The sequence below is a fragment of the Scleropages formosus genome, chromosome 3 (assembly GCF_900964775.1).
Source record: "Scleropages formosus chromosome 3, fSclFor1.1, whole genome shotgun sequence".
In the NCBI taxonomy this organism is placed as follows: domain Eukaryota; kingdom Metazoa; phylum Chordata; class Actinopteri; order Osteoglossiformes; family Osteoglossidae; genus Scleropages; species Scleropages formosus.
This window is the reverse complement of record NC_041808.1, coordinates 11342161-11364336: the sequence shown is the minus strand read 5'-3', so window position 1 is coordinate 11364336 and position 22176 is coordinate 11342161. Positions and strand designations below refer to the sequence as shown.

Genomic DNA, 22176 nt, shown 5'->3' with positions numbered 1-22176 from the left:
TTTTAAAGTGTCATGCAGTTGCTGTTTACTCTGCCATACACAAGCACAAATGACACTGCTACCAATAGAAAGGGGAGACCTGCTAGCAAAAGTGGGAGGAGAGGAAAAAATCTTTTTGTTTGTGGGAGGGGAAAAGATATAAAATCTTGTCTTTCACAATCAGCATATGACGTAGGACTTCCCGATTACATAAAGTCAACCTCGGCAGTCCTCTTGCTACGCTTCCTGTTTCGCCGTCAACTTTCCGATAACACTGCAAAAAAAAAAAAAAGAGAATAATTCCTTTTCTCGTGTTTTGAGTTTTCTCTCCCACACCCTAAGTGTCTGTATGTGTTAACTGTACCAGTGTTTTTGACCTGTCCCTAGAGTTTAGACAGAAAGCATAATGAGCGCTGGTTAGCGGTTGTTCACTAGTTTATCTACTGTTTTAGAGTTTTGATTTAAGAGAAAAGTGTTTTGCCTCTTTGTGCTACTGACTTTTTTTTTTTTTAAAAAAAAAGGTATCCAGTATTTGTTGCCACAGAAGTATCGTTCATCAACACTTTTTTTTGTTTGTGCAACCTCTTGAGCAAATGTCTATGAAACAAAACTTTAATACTATTTATGTAATGCTACTACCATTTTATATGACTTGTGTTGAAATCTCAGTGCTTTTCTATGAATAAAGTGTGAAACACAGACTTGCCTTGTCTTTCGCCTCAGACGGGAGACCTCTCTTCCTACTTTGTGAGCCACGAAATGCCAGGATCCACAAAGTGCTGTACGTTTCAACCACGTGACCGTAAAAATGTATGAATTCGATCAGTCGTTTAGCCGACACTTCATTTTTCTAACTTCCACGCTGGTATTTTTTTCTGCGAAAAGCCTTGTATGTTTTGGGACAAAGAAACCAAGTGTCTCAAACCTATAAGGTTTTTGTCCCACAGTGGTGTCAGTCTAGCTGTTTTCCTTCAATTTGTCACACTTTTGAAATAACCAATATATTATCTTCCTTCTGAACCAATCGTAGCCATCGATTAAGGTAAATCTAATATTGCAATGATGTTAGTTCAGTACTGTTACTTTTCTCAAGTCGATTCACGATGTTAAGCTGTTTTCAACGATTTACTCATTTGTACTGCTAGGTGTTTTTCTGTATTAATTCAGGGCAAGTACCTTGCTGAAGGGTACAATAGCTGGAGCAGGGATTGAATCTGAAGGCAACACCCTAACCACTACACTACCTGGTGCCCCCTGCGGAGTTGGGCCAGGTAGGTTGGGGCCTGGAGCTGGACTTAAGGGAGGCTTGGAGGGAGTGCGGAGCAAGGAGCATCAGCATGGAGCTCCACACACTCTCCTCCCGCTGAGCCCAGGCAGATTGATTGCTTCTGTAAATGAGCCCATTAATTATCTGAGCTGCAGCAGCCAGAGAAGCCCTGGCTCCTTCCCCTCCCCCCACGGTCTGCTGATGTTTGTGTGTATCGCAGGAGTCGCTGGGCGATGCTATCTGTCCTAATCGAAGGGACAGAGAGCAAGGTCTCCTGGGAAAGGAGAGCGACTCAACTGGCACAGGTATGTGGGTTTGGATGGAAAAGAATTAACCTCCCACTTCAGATACGGAGCGCCGTGTGAGAGAGAGAGAGAGAGAGAGAGAGAGAGAGAGAGAGAGAGCAAGTGAGCGTTCCTTACTCATGGCTGAAAAATGATCATTTCAAGTGGTATAATTATTACTAGTGACATTATGAATGGTTGTGCTCATTCTGCAGTTTGCAGGCTGCTCGTTCTGAGCCTACAATCTTTTCCTTGTGTCAGAGTCTTTTATACGCAGCATCCCTCAGAGCGCGGGTACTCTCAGGAGGGCTTCGGAACAACCCTACCGTAGTGTTTCGGGAACGCCTGCCCGTGTATGGACAGAGGGTGACATGTTGGGGCAGACAGGTGAGTAATTGACTTTTACACCTGTTTCCACTGCTCTGGGCTGCTGTCGCAGGGGGGCGGCGGGAAGCCAGAGCGTACGGATGCCCGGTCGGAGCCCAACGGGGCTGGGGGCTTTTTCCTTCTTTTCCTGGCAGCACAGCAAAAAGCCTGGGTGGAACCTTGCCTTTGATGGAAGGTTTGAGGCTCTCGTCGTGGGTTGCTATGGCGATAACGGACCCCAGCCCCCAGTCCCCAGTAGGAGGCCGTCCATCTGTGTCAAAGCCAGCATCGGCCTGCCAAAACGGAGCAGCGGAAGACGACAGCTCGCCTGCACGAGAGCCTCGCGAGGAAGTCCTGGCGGCACCTGTGAAGGGCAGTTGTCCTGTCAGCGCGATTATACGTCCCGCTCTTCAGGGAGCAGCTTTCCCAGCAGCCTCTGGGATGTCAAGACAGACAGGACAGGAGGAGCTGTGTCACAGGTGGATCCCTGAACCAGATGGGTTTATACATAATGCCTCCCTGCTTTCCTTGGTGTCTCTAGGTGAGTCGGAAGGGGCTCCTGCCCCTAGATCCCACGGCTGAGGTTGAGCTGATGTAACTAACCAGCAACGAAGGTAATTGTTTGACGCCCACTTTTCTGGCTGTGTCACAGAAAGTTGGTCCCCGTGTGACCACTGGCCAAGGTCTTCAAGTCCTCGAAACAGTTCGGTATTCTTTGCCGTCAGAAGGCAGCCAAACAAGGCGGGCCCTCTGTGACAGACATGCTTTTTATTAATGGCTTTCCGGTGTCCTGCTGACGGCTGACTGTTGTGCTCGGTGTGATATAAGGTCTACAGCAACATCCATATTTTCTACACAACCCTGGACACTTAATCACTAATTGTCGAAGTGGCGACGGCCATCGGCCCCTGAAAAAACACTGCGTTCGAATGGGGGCAAGGTCATGCTGGACAAACTGTGCTCCTATGTATGTTGCATTGAGCACCGTTCACCGTTGTGATTCTACGTGTCGGGTGTCATCGTTTCCACTCTTCTGGCCATTTCATCCTCGCTTACCCGCATTCCCTCACAGAGTGCCCTGTGCTCCTTTGTCCCGAATCTACATCGCAGGCAGGCCCTACAAATCTCGCCCGCCTGGCGTTAATATGTCCAATCAATCCCGGTCAAAGCCCCCAAACCCCCTCCGTCTGATAGAGCAGAGATAGCGGCGGCCCCTGACAAATGATGTACGGCCGCCTGTCTCCAGGAGCAGATTGGATTTTCAGGCCTGCTGATTCGCTGAAAGATTGAGGCTGATTTTGCTCCCCCCCAGCTCTCTCCCCCTCCGCATGTTTTTTTAAGGAGGCCCCAGGGAGTTTTAAAAAAATGCATTTAAAAAAAAAAAAAGTGTGAATTCATTGTTGCAATTAAAAACATCACCGTTGAGGGAAGGCGTCTCAGGCACAGAGACGGCAGTCTGGAGAAGCACGCGGCCGCAACTCTGCTTTACGCTCCGCCAACCGGTAAAGACGGAGCGGAGCTTTAAAAATCCCAGAACGCCAACTAAATTGATTGGAGTTGGGTGGGTTTCCGTGGCGTACGGAAGCTCACGCTACAGTGAGAATGTGTTCTAGCCCGTGTTGAGGAAGCATACTGCTTGTGGATCAGTAGAAGGCAACAGCCGTGTGCAGGACAAACACACATATTAGCACTGCTGGGGTTCGAAATGCCAGCATTACTTAGATATTCAGACGAGGGGGTACAAATCCTTTTCACCTGACATAAATGAAGGATGAACAAAGGATGTTTCATGAAGTATCCTGCCTCACACAGGCAAAATAGCCAGAGCAGGATGGTTAGGAGAAACAGGTACAAACCTGTAGAGACGGGCGTGCAACAATGTACCGATCTGGACGCAAACACCAACTCTCATGAACTATTTTGTTTTTGTCAAATCCCAGCACTATCCCTTAAGCACAAACGCAAAGTCTGGATTTAGATGAATCTACTTATCTCAGCTGCTTGCTTTCCACAAAAACATCAGACAGGATTAAACTTGTTTTGATTCTGCTTGTGAGATACAGCAAACAGTGGAAGAGACAAGAGATTTTCATGGGAGCCTAAGAAATGAAAAAAAAAAAAACTGATTTCCAATAAATTGCCCCTGCAGTGGGAAAGAAAAACAAAAGATGGGCCTTCAGCAAAAGTTTCCCCATCTAGAAATGTAATGTTAGAAATGTCATACTGTTTTAGGTGGATGTTTTTACAAGTTGTTTTTTTAAAAAAAAAAAAAAAACAACCCTGTCCAAAATAATTTATTCTGGTAAGTATAAAATTTACAATGCACACATGCCACACTCATTTTTCACTCACACTAGAGCAGAATGTCAGTTAGTCTTGAGTGTATCAAGGTGCCTTTTTTTTTTTTTTTTTTTTTAAAAGATGTACCAAATAAATGCTCCAAACTGCTGGGAAGGACAGAAATGTGCTATTGCTCTCATTTGTGTCACAGAATAATCTAAAGACAACTAGTCAGTTACATCCACTAAACAGTCTTGCTGTGTTGCCAACAAGTGGTTTATCACACCCTTGGCAAGCATGAGCTTTTGGTTGTTGACCTGAGTGAACAGCAGCTACATGGGTTTTTGACCTGTCTGGTGGAGATCGTGTGGACGAAGTTTATTTGAGCTTGAGGAGCCGCTGGGAGTGGGTGTGGACGGCTTCCACGAAGGCCCCCACGTGCTCCGGATCCATGTCGGGATACAGTCCATGGCCCAGGTTGGCAATGTATCCGCGGGTGCCAAAACCTTCCAGCATCCGTTTCACAATCTCTCCAATCTGCTCCTGCATTCACACATTTTTTTAAAAAAAAAAAAAAAAAAAAAAAAAAAAAAAAAAATCACCGTTGTAAAATTCAGATTGTGTTGCCAACAAGTGGTTTAATCACACAAATTCAGATTGTGTTCAGCTCATTATTCATAATGCTGTACACTGTCAACTTACAAGATCTGTCTTTATAACACAAAAATCTACATTACAACAATATGCATTTTCTCTAACCTTCACAGAGCAGATCTTAAACTGAGAAGTGGATAAAATAACAATGTTTTCTGTCACAGGAGAGGTGCTGCTGGCATGCCTTTTGAGTGTTGAACCTCATTTGCAGTAAATGTACAGCTGTATTAATCAAAAGGGTGAGAGGGTGGTGCAGTGAGTAATGCTGCTGCCTCACAACACATGGGTAGCCCAAGAGGACATGGGTTCGATCCCCACTCACTTTTTGTGGAGTTTGCATGTTCTCCATGTGGCTGCGTTGGTTTCCTCCCACAGTTCAAAGACATGCAGTTCAGGTGAACTGATGACTCTAAATTGCCGTGTGTGTGTGTGTGTGTGTATGTATATATATATATATATATATACACGTACTACCCTGCAATGGCCTGGCATCCTATTAAGGGTGTAACCCCCCCTTGCAGCCTTGTGCCACATAAGCTCTGGTTCACATGAGCCCACTCAGGACAAGCAGTTACTGAAATTGGATGGAAGGATGGATTAATGGAAAGCTATAGATGTTGACTTGGATAAGCCTGATCAGCAAATTTTCCCTTCCATTACAGCCATTTTTTAAAAATCAAAAAGCCACTAAGAGAACATGAACATTATTTTTGTGATAATACAAAACAAAATGTATTATGCCTTAAAGGCCTGAAAAATGTTTTCCAGATTAGTTGCTGCTTTATTTTTTTTTTTGTCATCCTCCCAGCTGTAGCTTCCATGCCAGACTATAAACATGTGGTATATATCAGGGGGCAGGTGCTGACCTCCTCACAGCAAAGCTCAGCATTGGACCACAGCATGCACACACAAATACACACACTTTTCTTACATCTTCTCATGAATAGCATTTCCATGGAAATAGTGTCCATGGAAGCAGGCCCTTTAAGCACCTAATCTGCTACATGAGTCATTAATGGAGGAGATGAAGCACAAAACAACCCAGGGCTTTGGAGTGGCACAATGCTTCCACTGATGTAACCAACGCATTAAATCCATGACAGACATTTGATCAAGATATCCACTGACTATCTGAATTTCATCGTTTTCAAATATCCTTATTCCTGTCATTCATACTTATTTGTGCAATATGCCTTTAGAACCATAGGGGGCACATTCTTACCTTGGGGGCATAGAGTGCACAAGGGTCCATGTTACCCTGCAGGCTGACTTTCCCTCCTGTTCGCTCCCTAAAAATAAAGCCAGAACACAAGTTGGAACTGCCTTCATCATGCTGAAGCGCTGCAAACCAAACAGTTGAAGGCAGTCCATGCATCTCTGGTCAACACCTTCCCTGTAACCCGAGCAACAGTCTCGCATGGAAAGTGCTCATTTCCCCAGGCAAGCCTCAGGAGCTTTTAATTATTTTCAACAATCTCCAGTTTTCTGTAAAGGACAGATGGGCAAATGACAGATTACCTTGCTGACCGAGGGTCAATGGTCCAGTCCAGACCCATCACCTCGTAGTGCGACTCGGAGAGGTCCTCCAAAGCGTAGTGACCATCCTTTGCAAACACAATCTAAGACAAACAAAAGAAAAAGGACAGCAACAAGAATGTAACATACAGTACCTTTTATCTTCAGCCTGTTGCTTAGTGCCACTTTCTGGTCATATAGTGAATTGCAGTACCATACACTGGCACTTTATACAGCCCCGCCTCAGGCTACAAGTTATACCATTTGGAATAAATGGTACAGTATACAGTCACTTAGAGACTGCATGAAGCCCTCCAAGTTTGCATGGTGCTGCTCTCTGAACCATGTAATTTGATGGCGTGAGGAGCACTAAGACCTTGATGTGTTCAGCACCCAGTATTACTGGATCGTGCTGCTGGATCAAGAGGTGAACCCTACCATGGGTACATTGTCCAAGCCTGAATCCTTGAGTTTGTCCTTAACTCTTCGTGCAATATCACGAAGATACGGCAGGGAGAATTCCTTGAACTCTGCAGGCCCCAAGCAGCCTGTATGGGACTCAAACACCTGCAAAGCCTGGGACAAAACAGAGACCAGAGTCCATTTAATGAACTAAAGAGACCCAGAGTACAAACCTTCCATGATTCAAAAATGTGCACATCCATACAGTATGTATGTAGCACACTAAGCACAACCATCAGCTGTTGGATCTGATTAGTGGTTAACAGGCTCCAGTTAAACTGAGCTGCATGATGACAAACTAAAGAGTCATCATAAAGTTCAAGTTTATCATAGATAAAAGTATCATGAAATTCTTCTTGAATGCTAAGGAGTTTGTCTCTCAAATGTACATGATTCTCCTGATCATACACATAAAATGTCTTCACCTTATCCCATTAATATTTATTCATCCTTTACCAGTAAGTTCTTGTTCAATGCATGATTGCACAAGTCTGCAGCCCAGACACACCGTAGGACTAGAAGTTCAAAGACTCAATGCTCTCCTCACTTACCTGTGCCCCAGCTTCCACCTGTCCCAACAGGTACTCGACAATGATGTCTGTCAGCTGCTTCAGCAGCTTGTGACTGGCCTCAGGGTAAAGGTAAAGCCAACGCTTGGCCTTGGAGTGGGTGGTGGAGCCACCCCCTTCAATCATGTAGGTCATGAGGGTCCACTGCAGTGGTGGAAGAGCGATGCATGAAGGATCCATTTATGCAGCATATGCGGTTTATGAAGAACAGGCAGCTTGGACCCAAAGGGGGTCTTAGACAAACTACAATTCCAGACACAAGAAGCATGTATGTGAAAAGCAGCTCGAGCATCTCACCGGTGCACCAGTGAAGCCAATCAGTGGCACCTTCCCCTCGATCTTATGCCGAGTAAGCGTGATGGCCTTGAAAACATAGTCTAACTCAGTGGCCACGTCCACCTTGGCCCTCAGGCGCTGAAGGTCATCTGGTTCCTTCAGGGGCTCTGGGAACGTGGGACCCTTTCCAGGGACCATCTGGACGTCCATCCCCATAGCCTGGGCAAACACGTGAATACATCCAAGAAACTTCAGCAGAAACATACCAAAGATGACTAGCTTTTATTTTCCTTATAAATTCTGACACCGACTGCCCTGAAAACAGTTCTGCTTATGAAGTGCAAGTGTTGCGTCTCCTGGTGTCCGAATACGAAAGCAATCTAACATGAACTGGATGGGCAGAACAAAAACTGAACCACAAACTCGCCTCTCTATACAAAGAACCATCACCTGTGGGACCACCAAGATGTCAGAAAAGATGATGGCAGCATCAAGCGGGAACCGTCTCAGTGGCTGCAGTACAAGAAACACAAGTATAAGAATGGGCACTTCTACTCTCCAGTTTGTTGACAGGCTGCCTCATGAGACAAATGTCAATCCAATGTCCTTCTCTGTGCCTACTTGCAAGGTGAGCTCACAGCAGGCCTCCGGCGAGCGACACGTCTCAAAGAAATCCTTGGCGGCCCTGGTCTCGCGGAATTCTAGAAATGGACATGATTCAGATTAATGCAATACAGAGACACCTCATTATAAAGCTGGGGTTTAAATTATAATTAAGGCACACATTTGTCTGTCCCAAGAACAGTACACCTGTTCATCTTATGAGCCAGAACACTGTTTGTAATGCACTTCGTCACTTTTACCAAAATCAGTAAAGCATCTTTTTCTTGAATTAGGTTTTATGAAAATCTCTGCTGTAACAACAAAAATTAAAAATGACCCCCAAGACTATTTACATTTTATTATTTTAGAAATACTACCTGCATTAGAATTTAAAGTTACTGATAATACATGGGGGGGGGACAGCAGGTTTGGCTGGGTCCTGGTCTCTGGCAGGTCTGGGGTTCGAGTCCTGCTTGGGGTGCCTTGAAATGGACTGGTGTCCTGTTCTAGGTGTGTCCCCTCGCCTTCCACCCTTGTGCCGTTAGGCTCCGGTTCGCCGCGACCTCACTCGGGACGAGCGGTTTCTGACAGTGCGCGTGTGCACGTGTGTGTCTGAGATAACACATCGTCTCCCTAAACTCATATTCAGTCCCTATTGTTCACAGTTTCATCCCATAGGAATGTGCAGTCTTCATCTCTACTTTCAGTTTTATTCATCTCCATTATAGTCTCCATGGTAACAGCTCAGGTAATTTTACTTGCACTATTAGGATTCTTTACCTTTACGAATACCACATATGGCAATTAAGCTAAAGGTGTCCTATGCTCCACTGCAGTTTGGGTGTGCTGTTCTACCATCTATTGGCTTGATGGGTGAACACAGATCTTGTGTTACAAAGAAAATTTTTAGAAAACAGATCGTTCACAACTTGAAAACTCAGGATGTCTTTCATTAATCAATGGAGCTGTAATAAGGCGTGTGGGCTGGTAACACCACAAAGTATCTATTAGAAGTCATTTTGGAAAAAAATATCTACTAAATAAATAAATGTAATCCCATACTTACAGATGCCTCAATTTTTGAGCAATATATGTGTGCACGGGAATTTGAGACTGATAAGCTGCCTCCCATTCAAAGCACTGCCGGTATGTGTGCTGTCATTCTAAGCAACGGTGCAGCATTTAAGGTGGGCAAACAGACCCAGAAGAGCTTACCGGGCAGGTAGCGTCCCGCCTGCCTCATGCACCACACAGGCACGTGCTGGGTCTCTTCGCCACACGCGGCACGTAGGAACGAGTCGTTCTTCAACTCTGGGAAGTCCTTTGGCCTAAAAGCAAGAAAGAGGAATTAACCAAACTGCTCAGTCCATCTGAAAATGTATCACACTTAAGTATCTGAAGATGATTAATGTCATTTTAGCTCCTGAATACTGTTCTAAGATGGTGAAGTGATTAATACTAAGATGACTAAATGTTAATCAATTGTACAATGATTTACACTTTTATACAGTTGAGTAATTTCAGCAGTTAGAGCTGTTGCCTTTGCACCCAAAGGTTGCGGGTTCAAATCCCACCTCCTGCTGCGGTACCCTTGAGCAAGGTACTTACCGTAAACTGCTCCAGTAAAATTACCCAGCTGTAAATGGGTAAATAAGCGAGTGCCTTAACATTGTAAGATGCTTTGGAGAAAAGCAAGCTCAGTGAATAAATATAAATACCTTCATCAAGAGTACTACCGCAGTAAAGTTACTAATAAAGCAACAGATAGCCATCTGCATAATTATTATTAAAAAGAAGCCCAGTAAAGTGGGAAATAAGGTTATATAGCTCTTGAAGTGCAGCTATAAGATTAAATTAATAATCGTCATTTAGTTCTGTGAAACAGCAGTTTTAGACAGAACTGTATAGGAATTATATGAATAAAGAGGCAGACGTTTTATCAGGGCTCCAAGTAAGAAGAGCCCTTCCCTTCCCCTGCCGTGGGGTATCACCGTGGTATCAGCAGGCAGTGTGGTATCGCTGGGGTGTCAGTGCCCCTCCAGGGCCGCCCAGTCCCCCCCCCCCGACAGGTGATCGCCGCCGATAAGAGCACAACAACCGCCCGCCCCTCCACCACGTGCGCACCGACATCATCACTAGTATTCGCACATCTGGAAAAGTCGAAACTCTAATATGGCTTAAAAACGGCAAGACTTGATTTCCTCATTTCGTAAGAAGCAGCGAACCCAGCCACAGTGACTTGATTCACTCATTTAGCGGGGCTACTGAGGACAAGCGGTGCCTCCATCAAGGCTCCTACAGCTGGGAAGGGGGGATTCGAACTGGTAACCTTCATCATGGTGAAAAGCCTGGCAGCAGCGCGAACCACTACGTTCCCAGATCATGTGCGCTTGAAAGTGTATTATACACTGCAAACTAAAAACGCTGGAATTAAAATACCAAGAAGATCAAAACTGATTTAAAAAAAAAATAAAAGAAAGACTAAGAAGACCATAAACAGCACAAGAGAGAAGCGATCCGATCCGACCGATCAACAACGGAGATTAAACGCAGACCCACAGACGACGAACATGAGCGTAAGCATGTCTCTAAATAGGTTACTTAGCACCACCAAGTTCAACAATATTAATAATTCTTACAGATACAGGCTGTCCTGAGTCATAATTCTGCCGCTGGCCTGTGACTCGACGTTCGTCTTTCTATGAAGCTGCTCACCGTTGGATGAGTCGTTGTAAGGTTTCCTAATTTAAATACCGTCACAGATCGTCCACACCCCTTTTTCACCGCCTCCTTTATGTGCGCAGCCATATTTCCGAAGTCATATGACCGGTGGAAAAGGCCCCCATTGGTGCCTTCGTAGTTGCCCGTAGGACCCGCCTCAGTATTTCTGTGTGTGTTACGGTGGCCTTAATTACTGAAGTATGAGGACAATAGAAAATTCGGGACTACTAATGGAGGGACTGTGCAAATCCCAAAATGTACATTTTACATATAAAGTTTATAGGAATTGCTATATGTGAAATTGAATGTTTAAAGATTAATGTGCAAAATAATAAGGATAAGCTAAGCCCATGTGTATAAAAAAAAAACTGTAAACTGGCACTTTAATGGGGAAGGGATCTGCCAGAGCAATGTGAGAAATGTAAATACTCCTGCCGGAGGCTCGCTGGCTGCCCTGTAATGAGGAGTTCCTGTAAATGACACAACGGGCGGGCTGGACAGCTGCGCTCTGCGGGGCGGAAGTCCAGCGGATCCGAGCGAAGCGCGCTGCCGAACAGAACGGCGCTCGCGGACGGCGGGTACGGGAAGTACAGGGAGCGGAGCGGAGTAGGGGGCGTGTGGGCGGACCGGGTGGACGGGCTGCCGCTGGACACGAACCGTGGAATGTTCTCGGTTAAACTCTCCTCTACTGTACACTTTGGAAGACAATTAGGGGCGAAAAAGAAAAGCGTAGTGGGCTTTTGAGGAAACAAACAAGGGAAAGGAAAGAGAAAAAGTGTCCTGTCAGATCATGACAGCGGGACTGCTGCTGCGGATGTAGCACAGGCAGGCAGTGACGTTACGTTAGTAGCTCGCTGCGCTACTTAGTTCGCGAGTTCAGTTAGTTTCGCTTGGGTCGCTCGGGGCGAGTCGGGAGGCGGTAGTTTAGCTCTTTTGCTGGAGTCACTGACTGAGTGAGTCACTCGGAGGCCATGTCTCCGGCCGACAGTCCCCACGTCCTCCTGGGGCGGATCCGCTTCCTCAACGAGTGCATCGAGTGCCTGCGGAGCGGCGCGCCGCTGCCGGAGAGCCTGTGCTTCGTGCCGCGCCAGGTGTGTTACAAGATCTGCAAGGACTCCGCGCACGGTTCGGCCGGCGCCGGTTCCGGTTCGGCCTCCGGCGGCGGCGTCGGCTCGTCTGGCAGGAGCCCCGTGTCCGTGTGGGAGAGTCCGTGGCACGCAGCGCAGGGCAAGAGACTGTGCAGGTTCACCCTGGAGCCCCGCAAGGGGACGTGCATCCGCACCACCGGGGAGGAGTACTGCAACAGCCAGGGCCTGTGGGTCAAGATGAACAGGGTATGCAGCTCGCGTGTGTGTGTTTGTGTCTGTCTGTGTGAGTGTGAGAGAGAGAGAGAGAGAGAGAGAGAGAGATTGTATGTGGCACTGTGTATCAGTCCCTCTGTGTGGGGGTGGGGGGACACTGTGTGTGTATCAGTCCCTCCGCACGTGTGTGTGGCACTATATAAACATGTGTGTTTGAATGGGGGGGCGCAGTGGGTTGGACCGGGTCCTGCTCTCCGGTGGGTCTGGGGTTCGAGTCCCACTTGGGGTTGCCTTGTGACTGACTGGCGTCCCGTCCTGGGTGTGTCCCCGTCCCCTCCCCCTCCGGCCTTACGCCCTGTGTTGCCGGGTTAGGCTCCGGCTCCCCCCGACCCCAAATGGGACAAGCGGTTCAGAAAATGTGTGTGTGTGTGTGTTTGAATAGGCCAGCAGGTGGTGTAGTGCTTAGATCGCCCATCTTTGGACTCAGAGGTTACCGGTTCAAATCCCTGCTCTTACTGTCACACCCTTCAGTAATTACCTTAAATTGTTCCAGCAAAAATGACCCAGCTGTGTAAATGGGTTGATAAGTGTGAGGCACTCTAACACTATGGAGAAAAGCATCATCTAAATGAAGACATGTGAGGGTAAATAAATATGTGTATATATGGAATGTTTATAACTGTATTTACTGAAGAGCAAGTTCCAAACTCTGGTCCAGTCGAAGAGCCCTTCTGGAACGTTTTTATAGCTAGTGCTATAACAATTTACTGAATAAGTAACATACTGACAGACATTTGTGAAACAAAGCCTGTTTTGAACACTCATCTTTACCTGCAGTCTAATGTATGTAGTCAGTGGTTTTATTATTATTTATTTTGCTGACACGTTTGTCCAAGGGAGCTTAGTGTTAATCATCTTTACAGTAATTTAACCATTTGAACCGCACTGTATTCTTACTGTATCGATTCAGAGCAAGTGCTTTGATCCAGCAACCTACAGCAGGAGTAGGGTTTGAGGTCAGAACCTTCAAATTACAAGGTGGCAGCTCTCACCACTGCACCACATACTGCTCCATTAAATCTTTCCTGTTATACATTTTACTAGTTTTGCACCCCTTCTTTGTTAAGAGTTGCATTGCTCTCATGGGATAGTGAAATAAGTGTGAACAATACTGCGTGTGTTTGGAAGTAGCCTTGTCACCTGTTGTCACCTAACATCTCAAAGCTCGTCCTTCATTCCACTTATACAGGAGCAGCTGGAGGAACACCGCAGTGGCCTGGATGTAGAGGAGGGCTGGATCCTCGTGTGCAAGCACACGGAGGGGGGCGACAGGCTTGTGCCCGTCGAATCTGCCGACACCATCAACAGACAACAGCAGCTCTTTGGCTATGACCACAAACCTTGCACCAGGTTTGCATGTTTTGTAGATTTCTGTCAGTGTGACCTACTGTAACATATGCGCCACTGTAGTTACAGTCAGTGGCTGTCAAGTGTGTGACATATATTAGCTGTTAACAAACTCTTGAGATGACATCCTGAAGCAATTTGTACAGAAATGTGCAGTATTTAAATGTGCACCTATTCAATGTTTACTTACCTCGTACGAAAATATTTCCAAGGATTACCTTAATCAGTCCTGTTCTTTTACCCCAGAGTTATCAGGGGAAATCTGAATATGAAAACTTTTGGTTCAACTTATTAGATGTGTTTGTCTTCACGGTGCTCTCACTGTTCCATGGTAGGTGGGAGCAGGTGGTTGATGCGGAGTACTCCCTGCATTTAGGCTCCAAACCCAGGATTGCAGAGCGTGATGAAGCAGCTGTTCAGAGACTCAGGTGAAGTTCACATCATGTCTTTTACACCAGATTTCTGAATCACAGCACAAAATATCGCTGCACTGTGGATCACTGTAGTAGTTGTAGTTTACGCAGCAGACAAGTAAAATTGCTTTAACGCTGGAATAATATAAAAAGGATTCTATTGTATATGAATCAATTCAGTAAAAATTCAGCTCTAAGAATGGGAAGTATGATAAATAATTAACCTAATATGATCTCCATCAGATATGTTCCACCCACATGGACATTTGAGTGTGATGAAGACTTGGTTCACTACTATTACGACCACATAGGGAAGGAGGATGAGAACCTGGGAAGCGTCAAGCAGTGTGTGATGAGCATTGATGTATCGTCCTGTTCTGTGAGTCAAGGATTTACTCCTCCTTCACCCACTTCACAGGCCAGGGACACACACATTGACCTGTGCCTTGCATTTCAGAAGTGACACGATATGCAGTTGATTCTTAAATGGGGCAGTAGGTGTTCCTCCACTTAAAATTACCCCTCAGTATAAATGGGTAAATCAGTGTAAGCAGCTTAACATTGTAAGTCACGTTGGAGAAAAGCATGAATGAAATGAACGAAAATGTACTGTAAATGATGGTTTGTGCTGAGACCCAAATTCATAGGAAATGGGTTGAAGGAGAAAGAGATTCCTTTACCACCCACAGAGGTGATAAATAAGAGGTGTGAGGGACTGTTTGTGCCGTGACTGTAGACATGATGATTGTCTCTCCAGTGTAGCTGAGCCCACATGTCTCTGTGTGCGTGCCCTTCATTGTTTGCTCACGCTTGTCTCTGCCTGTTTGTGTGTGCACAGGAGGACCCCAGCGGTGGTGCAAGCTGTCTGACAGATGGGGACACGGACACGTACTGGGAGAGTGATGGTATGCAGGGACAGCACTGGATCCGCCTGCACATGAAGAAAGGAACCGTGGTCAAGTGAGTGGTTGCATCAGTGGATGTTAGAGGGCCTGAAGAGATATGTATCTGCTTAGGTTTTAAATAAACATTACACAATTTTTGGTGATTTGATGCTGCAGCAGATGGCACTGTGGGCTCAGACATGGTTTCCAGTCTGTCTCAGTTTGTGTGAAGTTTGCATGTTGTCCCTGTGTTCCTGTAGGTGCTCCGTTTTTCTTTCACAGTCCAGAGCCATGTTTCCAGTGAAATGGTTACTCTGATTGCCCTTTGTGTATTTGTAAGTGAAAGTGTGTGTGACTACCTTGCTGTGGATTTATATCCCCCCAGAGTGTACCCCACCTCATGCACTGTGTTTTCAGATTAGGCTCCAGACCATCACGGCCCTGCATTAGGACAAATGGTTGCTGCCAATGAATGAAAAAATGAATTATTGAGTTTTGCACAAATTACACTGAGTACTCTTGCAGATGTGGCATACCCTGGTATTGTCAAAACTATAGTTTAGGCTGTATTAACGTGACACCAGAAATGATGCCGTGGACCCATGATGGAAGATTTTGCACTTCTAACAGCGTGGTTTTGTAAATTGTACCGAAGAAGGACAGTGTTGCTCTTGAATGAAGGTATGTTTGGGGGTTTGTAATTCTCTGGCGATGTAAATTTTTTGCTTTTCTTAAAATCAGGAAGCTGATTCTGACGGTGGATTCGGGAGATGAAAACTACATGCCCAAAAGAGTCACAGTGTACGGTGGGGAGGGAGACAGTCTTAGGAAACTCAGTGATGTCACCATAGACGAGTAAGAGTCGGACAGCCAAGGAGCAGAATGGTCCTGGCTTGTTATCATCCTTGTGAATGTTATCACTGTTTCAATTATTGTGTGATTACTAGTCAAGTTACACTTTTCCCAAGCCGTAGTGTAAAAACACCGTTAAAACCTGTTTATACGTGTCTCTGGGAACTGAAGTTCTGCAGTCAGATACAGAATTCTGAATGTTTGAGGGCTGAATATTGGCATGCGTTCATTTCCATTTTCTTTTTTATTCGGTCTTTACTCAAGGAATTTGATCGGAGAAGTGTGTGTGCTGGAAGACATGACATCACATTTACCAATCATTGAGATCAGGATAGAGGAATGCAGAGGTAAAAAAAAAAAAACTTTGACAGTCTAACGCTTTTTGTCCGACTTCAGAAAATACTGATATGAGTTGCATGAGATATATATTAAATTATAACTAATACAGTCATGCGCCACTTAACGACTGAATGCATATACAACTGTGGTCCCATAAGATTATAATGGAATGAAAACTTCTAATCGACTAGCAGTGCCGTAGCGCAACGTGTTACTCACGTGTTCGTGATGGTGCTGCTGTAAACAAACCTACTGCTCTGTCAGTCGTATAAAAGTATTGCACATACAATTATGTATAGTACATAATAATTAATGATAATAAACACCTGTGTTACTGGTTTATGTATTTACTATACTGTACTTTGTTATCCTTATTTTAGAGTGTCTTCTTTCTACTTATAAAAAAATGTACTGTAAATGTACTGTTACGCCAACAGCAACGTCATAAATCTCGTGTTTACCGTGTCTCTTGACTGCATAGAGGCTATACCATCGAGGTTTATATATTGTAAGTACACTCTATGATGTTCGTACAACGACAATTGTCTTACAACACATTTCTCAGAACGTATCGCTGTCGTTAAATGACGCATGTCTGTATATCCAATTAAAATACCATGTTTTCACAGTAGTTTGTTGTTAGATTATTTTGTTTTTTGTTTGGGCCCATTTAGTATCTTTCCTCATCCTATGCTGCGTGTCACAGATGATGGCATTGACGTGCGGATACATGGGCTAAAGATTAAATCATCCTGCGAGCGAGACTTGGGCCTGAACGCAGAAATGTTCCAGTCAGCCAACCTGGTGCGCTATCCACGTCTGGAAGGCACCCCGCCAGATGTTCTGTACCGTCGAGCACTAGTCACCCAGAGGTACAATGTGCCGCGAGCAACAGGACTGGGATCAGGGCCTCAGATGGCATAGTGGTTAAGCACATGTGCTTGCTGTTGTTTCATGTTGTTTGTGTTTTTTATTGTGTTCCCCACTGCAGTATACAGCTCTTTTAAAGTCCCTCTCTTTACTCTGTAGGTTTATCTCACTGCTGGATAGTCTGCTGCCTCACCTGGTTCCTGCTTGGGACTACAGCCTTGGCACCTTCAACCAGATCAAAGTAAATTGAGTTTTCCATCTGTCATATTGTGAAGCTGTGTGGTAGCCTGTGCCCCACTTCCCCTCTCTCTCATGCTTTCTCTCTCTTTCACTACCCAGCGCGTGAAACAGTTCCTGCTACTGTCAAAGAGACGCTCAGCCCTGATCACCCAGTGCCTGAAAGACTCAGAAACAGTGAAGCCCAGCTTCATGCCCCGCCTCTACATAAACCGCCGACTAGCTATGGAACATCGTGACAACCCCTCACTGGACCCCACCTGCAAAAACACAGTCTTCTCCCAGGTAGTCCTTGGTTCTGTCAGTAGATTGTTCTAACCTGCGTTCTGCCTCTTTCTTTTTTAAATTGTGCTGTATCATACAATGGCACTTAGATGACAGAGCCAGCTATATCTAAATGTCTTTCTTGTTATGAAATGTGACCATTTTAAGTCAGGTTGTAATTTTTTTTTCAGGTATATGAGGGCCTGAAGCCTTCGGATAAATATGAAAAGACTCTGGATTACAGGTGAGCATACCTGCTTCTCTTGAATTTCTCAGCAGTTTTGTGGGGTCTTGGAAGTGGAAAGTGAGAAATGTGTCGTGTCCCAGGTGGCCTGCACGATATGACCAGTGGTGGGAGTGTAAGTTCATTGCAGAAGGAATCATAGATCAAGGTAACAATCCAGCCATAAGAACTGTGCTGGTTTCACCCGCTTTTCAGTACTGCCAGCCATTCTTCTCCTTGTGTCAGTCTGTATTCTTCTGACCTACCCATGTGTTCTCCTTCGCAGGGGGCGGTTTCCGTGACAGCCTTGCCGACATGTCTGAGGAGCTGTGCCCTAGCTCATCCGAGTGTCCAGTGCCTTTGCCGTTTTTCACTCATACCTCCAACCAAGTAAGCTGCTATCAGTCTTTAGAGGACCTAAGGAATCATATACCCATTCTCTTGTGTTTTTTTTTTTTTTGTAACGTCCTCTACCCAGTCTTGTCCAGTCCTGTGCTAAAATGTAAGTAATCACTGTACACAGAACATAAAACTACACAGTCTGCATGTGGTATGGATAAGATCTGGTTTTACTTCGTAGCATTATCCCATGTGAGACCCATTATTGGTATTAGTTTTTTGTGATGTGAAGAACTCTTCTGTCCGTATGTTAATATCTGCCATGTTGTGCTGTCTTTCTAGGGCACAGGGGAGGCCAGGGACTGCTATGTACCGAACCCCTCCTGCAGAGAATTTCAAAAGTATGAGTGGATTGGTCAACTCATGGGTGCAGCTCTCAGGGGAAAAGACTTCTTGGTCAGTGACGTCCTGCTCATATTTTAACTAAGTAACAATTTATCAAGCACCTTGCATTTGAAGACTAACAGTATTGAATCAACACATTCCTCAATGCGAAGTATTCATTCATTCTGCAATAATAACCCTACTTTTGGTGTGTGTGTGTGTGTGTGTGTGTGTGTGTGTGTGTGTGTGTGTGTGTGTGTGTGTGTGTGTGTGTGTATACACACTATTTATATAAATGCAGGTTGTATATTAATGACCACTTTGATTATTCCTTTTTCGGGTGTGAAACCCCTGTGCAGTGGTGACCAAAATTGGCCTGCACATGGTGTGTAGTTCCAACGATGAAGAAATCCTACTTTCTAAGGTACTGACTTCTCTGACAACTGATTACTCTGATAACAGGTACTGGCTCTGCCCGGGTTGATATGGAAGCAACTCATCGGAGAGGAAGTCAGTTGGAGTAAAGACTTCCCAGCTGTGGACTCTGTGCTGGTGGGTCCTGAGCTCATAAAGTAGAAAATATCAAATCTGGTACCCTTATACCACCTTACTGGGCTGTGGGGTTTGGCATCATTTCATGTTTAACAGCTAATGGGTTTATGAGCCTGAAAAGTGAAAGTCAAATAAATAATAAATTCGGTGTTATTCCATTTCATGTAGTTGTGGTCTGTTGACTTTACTGCTAACGTAGAAAATGGGAAATGGTAAAATGTATAAATTGTCTGGTTAATGTGTGAACAATCTGGCTAAGTTTGACATAGATTGGTATTGTAATATACAACCACACAGTTCTCCATTGCAGCTGACAACAGTTGAGGGCTACAGTTAAAATGTTGGTTTACACTGGACAAGGCTGCAGATGCATGGTAATACATATCATTCCACGTGGCCTTTCAGGTGAAGCTGCTTGAGGCCATGGAGAACATGGATAAGGAAACTTTTGAGTTTAAATTTGGCCAGGAGCTGCGTTACACCACAATGCTGAGTGATGGCCGTGTGGTAGAGCTCATCCAAGGAGGAGCCAGCACTGTGGTCAAGTACGAAGACCGCAAGGAGTTTATCCAGTTGGTGCAGAAAGCCCGCCTGGAGGAGAGCCATGAGCAGGTGAGGAAACTAACCATGTTTGGCAGTAGTTTTAAACAAGTTTTTGAGCCAAGTTTAATCAGAGCTGCACCCAAGAAACATGACTGTGTACCAGAAAGTTAAGAGGAAAACAGTTGCCATAGGGTGATCAATTTCAGTTAAAGTAGTTTGCCTACAAGCAGCATGATTACACTCTCAACTGTCTTTGTCTTTTGTGAACAACTTTGAGTTTTGCAATACACTTCGATTTGTTTTTTGCATAAGTTAGGGTCAAAGTACTGAAAATGATATGTATATTTGGGTATGTGTGTGTGTGTGTGTTTCAGATTGCAGCTATGCAAGCAGGTCTAGTGAAGGTTGTTCCACAAGCTGTTTTGGACCTCCTTACCTGGCAGGAGCTGGAGAAGAAAGTGTGTGGTGACCCAGAGATCACTGTGGAGGCACTGAAACGCCTCAGTAAGTCCCCAACACTGCAACTTTTTAATCTATGCCATTCACAGACAAATATAATGGATAGCAACACATATTACTGATTCTTTTTTTCCCTACTCAGCACGTTATGAGGACCTGGAGCAAACAGACCTTCGAGTGCAGTACTTATGGGAAGCCCTGACCAACTTCACAAATGGTCAGTGGGCATTGCTTCCTAACTGCTTCATTCTGCTGAAAGACATACATATTTCCTGCCCTGCCTGTATGCTTTGATTTTAACTTTCCCTCTATTTCCCACCCAACCAGAGGATCGTAGCAGGTTTCTGAGGTTTGTGACCGGAAGAAGTCGTCTTCCTGCCCCAATCTACATCTTCCCAGATAAACAAGGGTAAGACTCAAGAAGTCATAAGGTCTATTTTGCAGTATGATACATCACAGGAATTAATCTACATTGTGCGTGGTTGTCATTGTGACAGTTCTGAAACGACAGATGCACTTCCGCAGTCATCAACCTGCTCTAGCACTCTTTACCTACCCAACTACCCTAGGTAAGACTGAACTGACCCAATATGTACACCACATGCTCAATCTTGATATGTTCTCTGTAGTACATTTGCTGGAAAACTATTGGGGAGCTTAACAACAAAAGAAATGTCACTCTAATGCTATGAAATTAATATATCTAGATACTTTTTATAGTTTTCCAGTTGCATGCCTCGTATTACCATATCAATGGTGATTATTGTTTGGACAGCAGTTAGAGATATGCTTGGAAAAATCAGCATCCAGACAAAATGTAAAAATGTGACAGTTCCAAAGCTTATATGAAACATAGTTACACAAACAAAGTTTGGTTTCAGTAAAATTGTCTCACATAGCAAATAAATCTTAACCATTTTTAATGTGGTTTGTTTATTAAAATAAAAATGTGTATTTTGTTATAGATTTAATATTTGGTGTTTAATCAGACACGAGTTACTTCTGTTTAAAGTGCAGTGACCCTGAATGACTCACAACAAAACAATCACGTCTCTTTCAATCACTGTCCACAGTGCAAAGGTCTGCGAGGAAAAGCTACGCTATGCTGCATACAACTGCGTGGCAATCGACACAGATATGAGCCCTTGGGAAGAGTGACTCTAACCCCCCTCCTGGAACACTCAGACATCTGGATTTTATACTCACTAGCTGTGTCTAATTCTGTTCACACAAATACAGAGATCCACACTATTGCCAATATCGCCAATATATAACTGTATAATAAATTTGTGCGAAGTTACACTGTGTTTTTCTTTTTTCGGAGCTACAGCCGCTTCTCTTTCAAGGGTGCAAATTTAAGCTTTATTTCATTATAAATTCATCATTGAGGGCCACTAGATGCCACCTGTTTGAGGTGTTTCCGATCAATAACAAATGCAAAACTTTATTCTTTTGACCCACAACCCTTAAGCCTTAAGAATTTTCTCATCACATTTTCCAGGAATGGCTTGATAATAATAGTAGCTCAGTACTGTGCTTTGTTTTGTAGACAAACATCAGCTACATGAGAAATGTAAATGTAGCTGCCAATGAACAGTTAATTTAGGTGTGCCATTCCACTTGTGAATCTCCATGATTCAGCATTTCTTCAAACCGGAAAGGGGAAGGTTGTGTCCCCTGATAAGAGTTCTCTACTTGATGGGTTTTATTGTTAACTAGTTAATGGAAGAGCGCGAAGTGGCAGGAAGCCAGGATATGACACATTCCACTTGGCTGATCTGAGAGCCCCAGAATGTTCCATACAGAGCCCAGTTTGCCAGGTTATTGTGCTTTTGTATTTGTTCCTCCTGAATGCTGCTTATTCCTCTGTTAAAACATGTTTGGCTGCTAACCTCTTGTGAGCTGATTCTTTCAAAATGTATTACTGATCATATACTTTCAGTTTTAATTCTTTAATGCTGTATGCGAAAGCATGGGACTGTGCAAAGCCAAAGGCCAAGTAGCATATTAGAGAAATAATACCAGCTATATAACAAAATGGCCATATTATGAATAGAACGTCTAACTAGAATGTATATTTGCTCTTATTTTGTATACGCTGACAATATACATCCAGGAAATCACGACACAGAA

The 22176-nt window shown here is 44.6% G+C and overlaps 2 protein-coding genes across 2 annotated transcripts; one reads left to right on the top strand and one right to left on the bottom strand.

Annotated features, from left to right (window-relative positions):
- Window positions 1–4136: 4136 nt before the first annotated feature.
- urod (uroporphyrinogen decarboxylase) lies at window positions 4137–11007 on the bottom strand. The gene is made up of 10 exons (XM_029250645.1): window positions 10895–11007; window positions 9471–9583; window positions 8274–8353; window positions 8103–8165; window positions 7674–7871; window positions 7359–7520; window positions 6784–6921; window positions 6349–6449; window positions 6053–6119; window positions 4137–4719 (listed from the first exon to the last, which is right to left on the bottom strand). The coding sequence occupies exons 1-10, from the start codon at window positions 10915–10917 to the stop codon at window positions 4555–4557; spliced, it is 1110 nt and encodes a 369-aa protein (XP_029106478.1). The 5' UTR covers window positions 10918–11007; the 3' UTR covers window positions 4137–4554.
- Window positions 11008–11436: 429 nt separating this feature from the next.
- hectd3 (HECT domain containing 3) lies at window positions 11437–21435 on the top strand. The gene is made up of 21 exons (XM_029250644.1): window positions 11437–12310; window positions 13527–13687; window positions 14020–14112; window positions 14341–14476; window positions 14936–15057; window positions 15723–15836; window positions 16098–16180; window positions 16879–17044; window positions 17202–17283; window positions 17382–17564; window positions 17735–17787; window positions 17871–17935; window positions 18053–18156; window positions 18448–18561; window positions 18952–19041; window positions 19447–19653; window positions 19959–20088; window positions 20186–20260; window positions 20371–20452; window positions 20541–20612; window positions 21117–21435. Exons 1-21 carry the CDS (start codon window positions 11948–11950, stop codon window positions 21199–21201), a joined length of 2580 nt encoding a protein of 859 aa, XP_029106477.1. The 5' UTR covers window positions 11437–11947; the 3' UTR covers window positions 21202–21435.
- The last annotated feature ends 741 nt before the right edge of the window (window positions 21436–22176 follow it).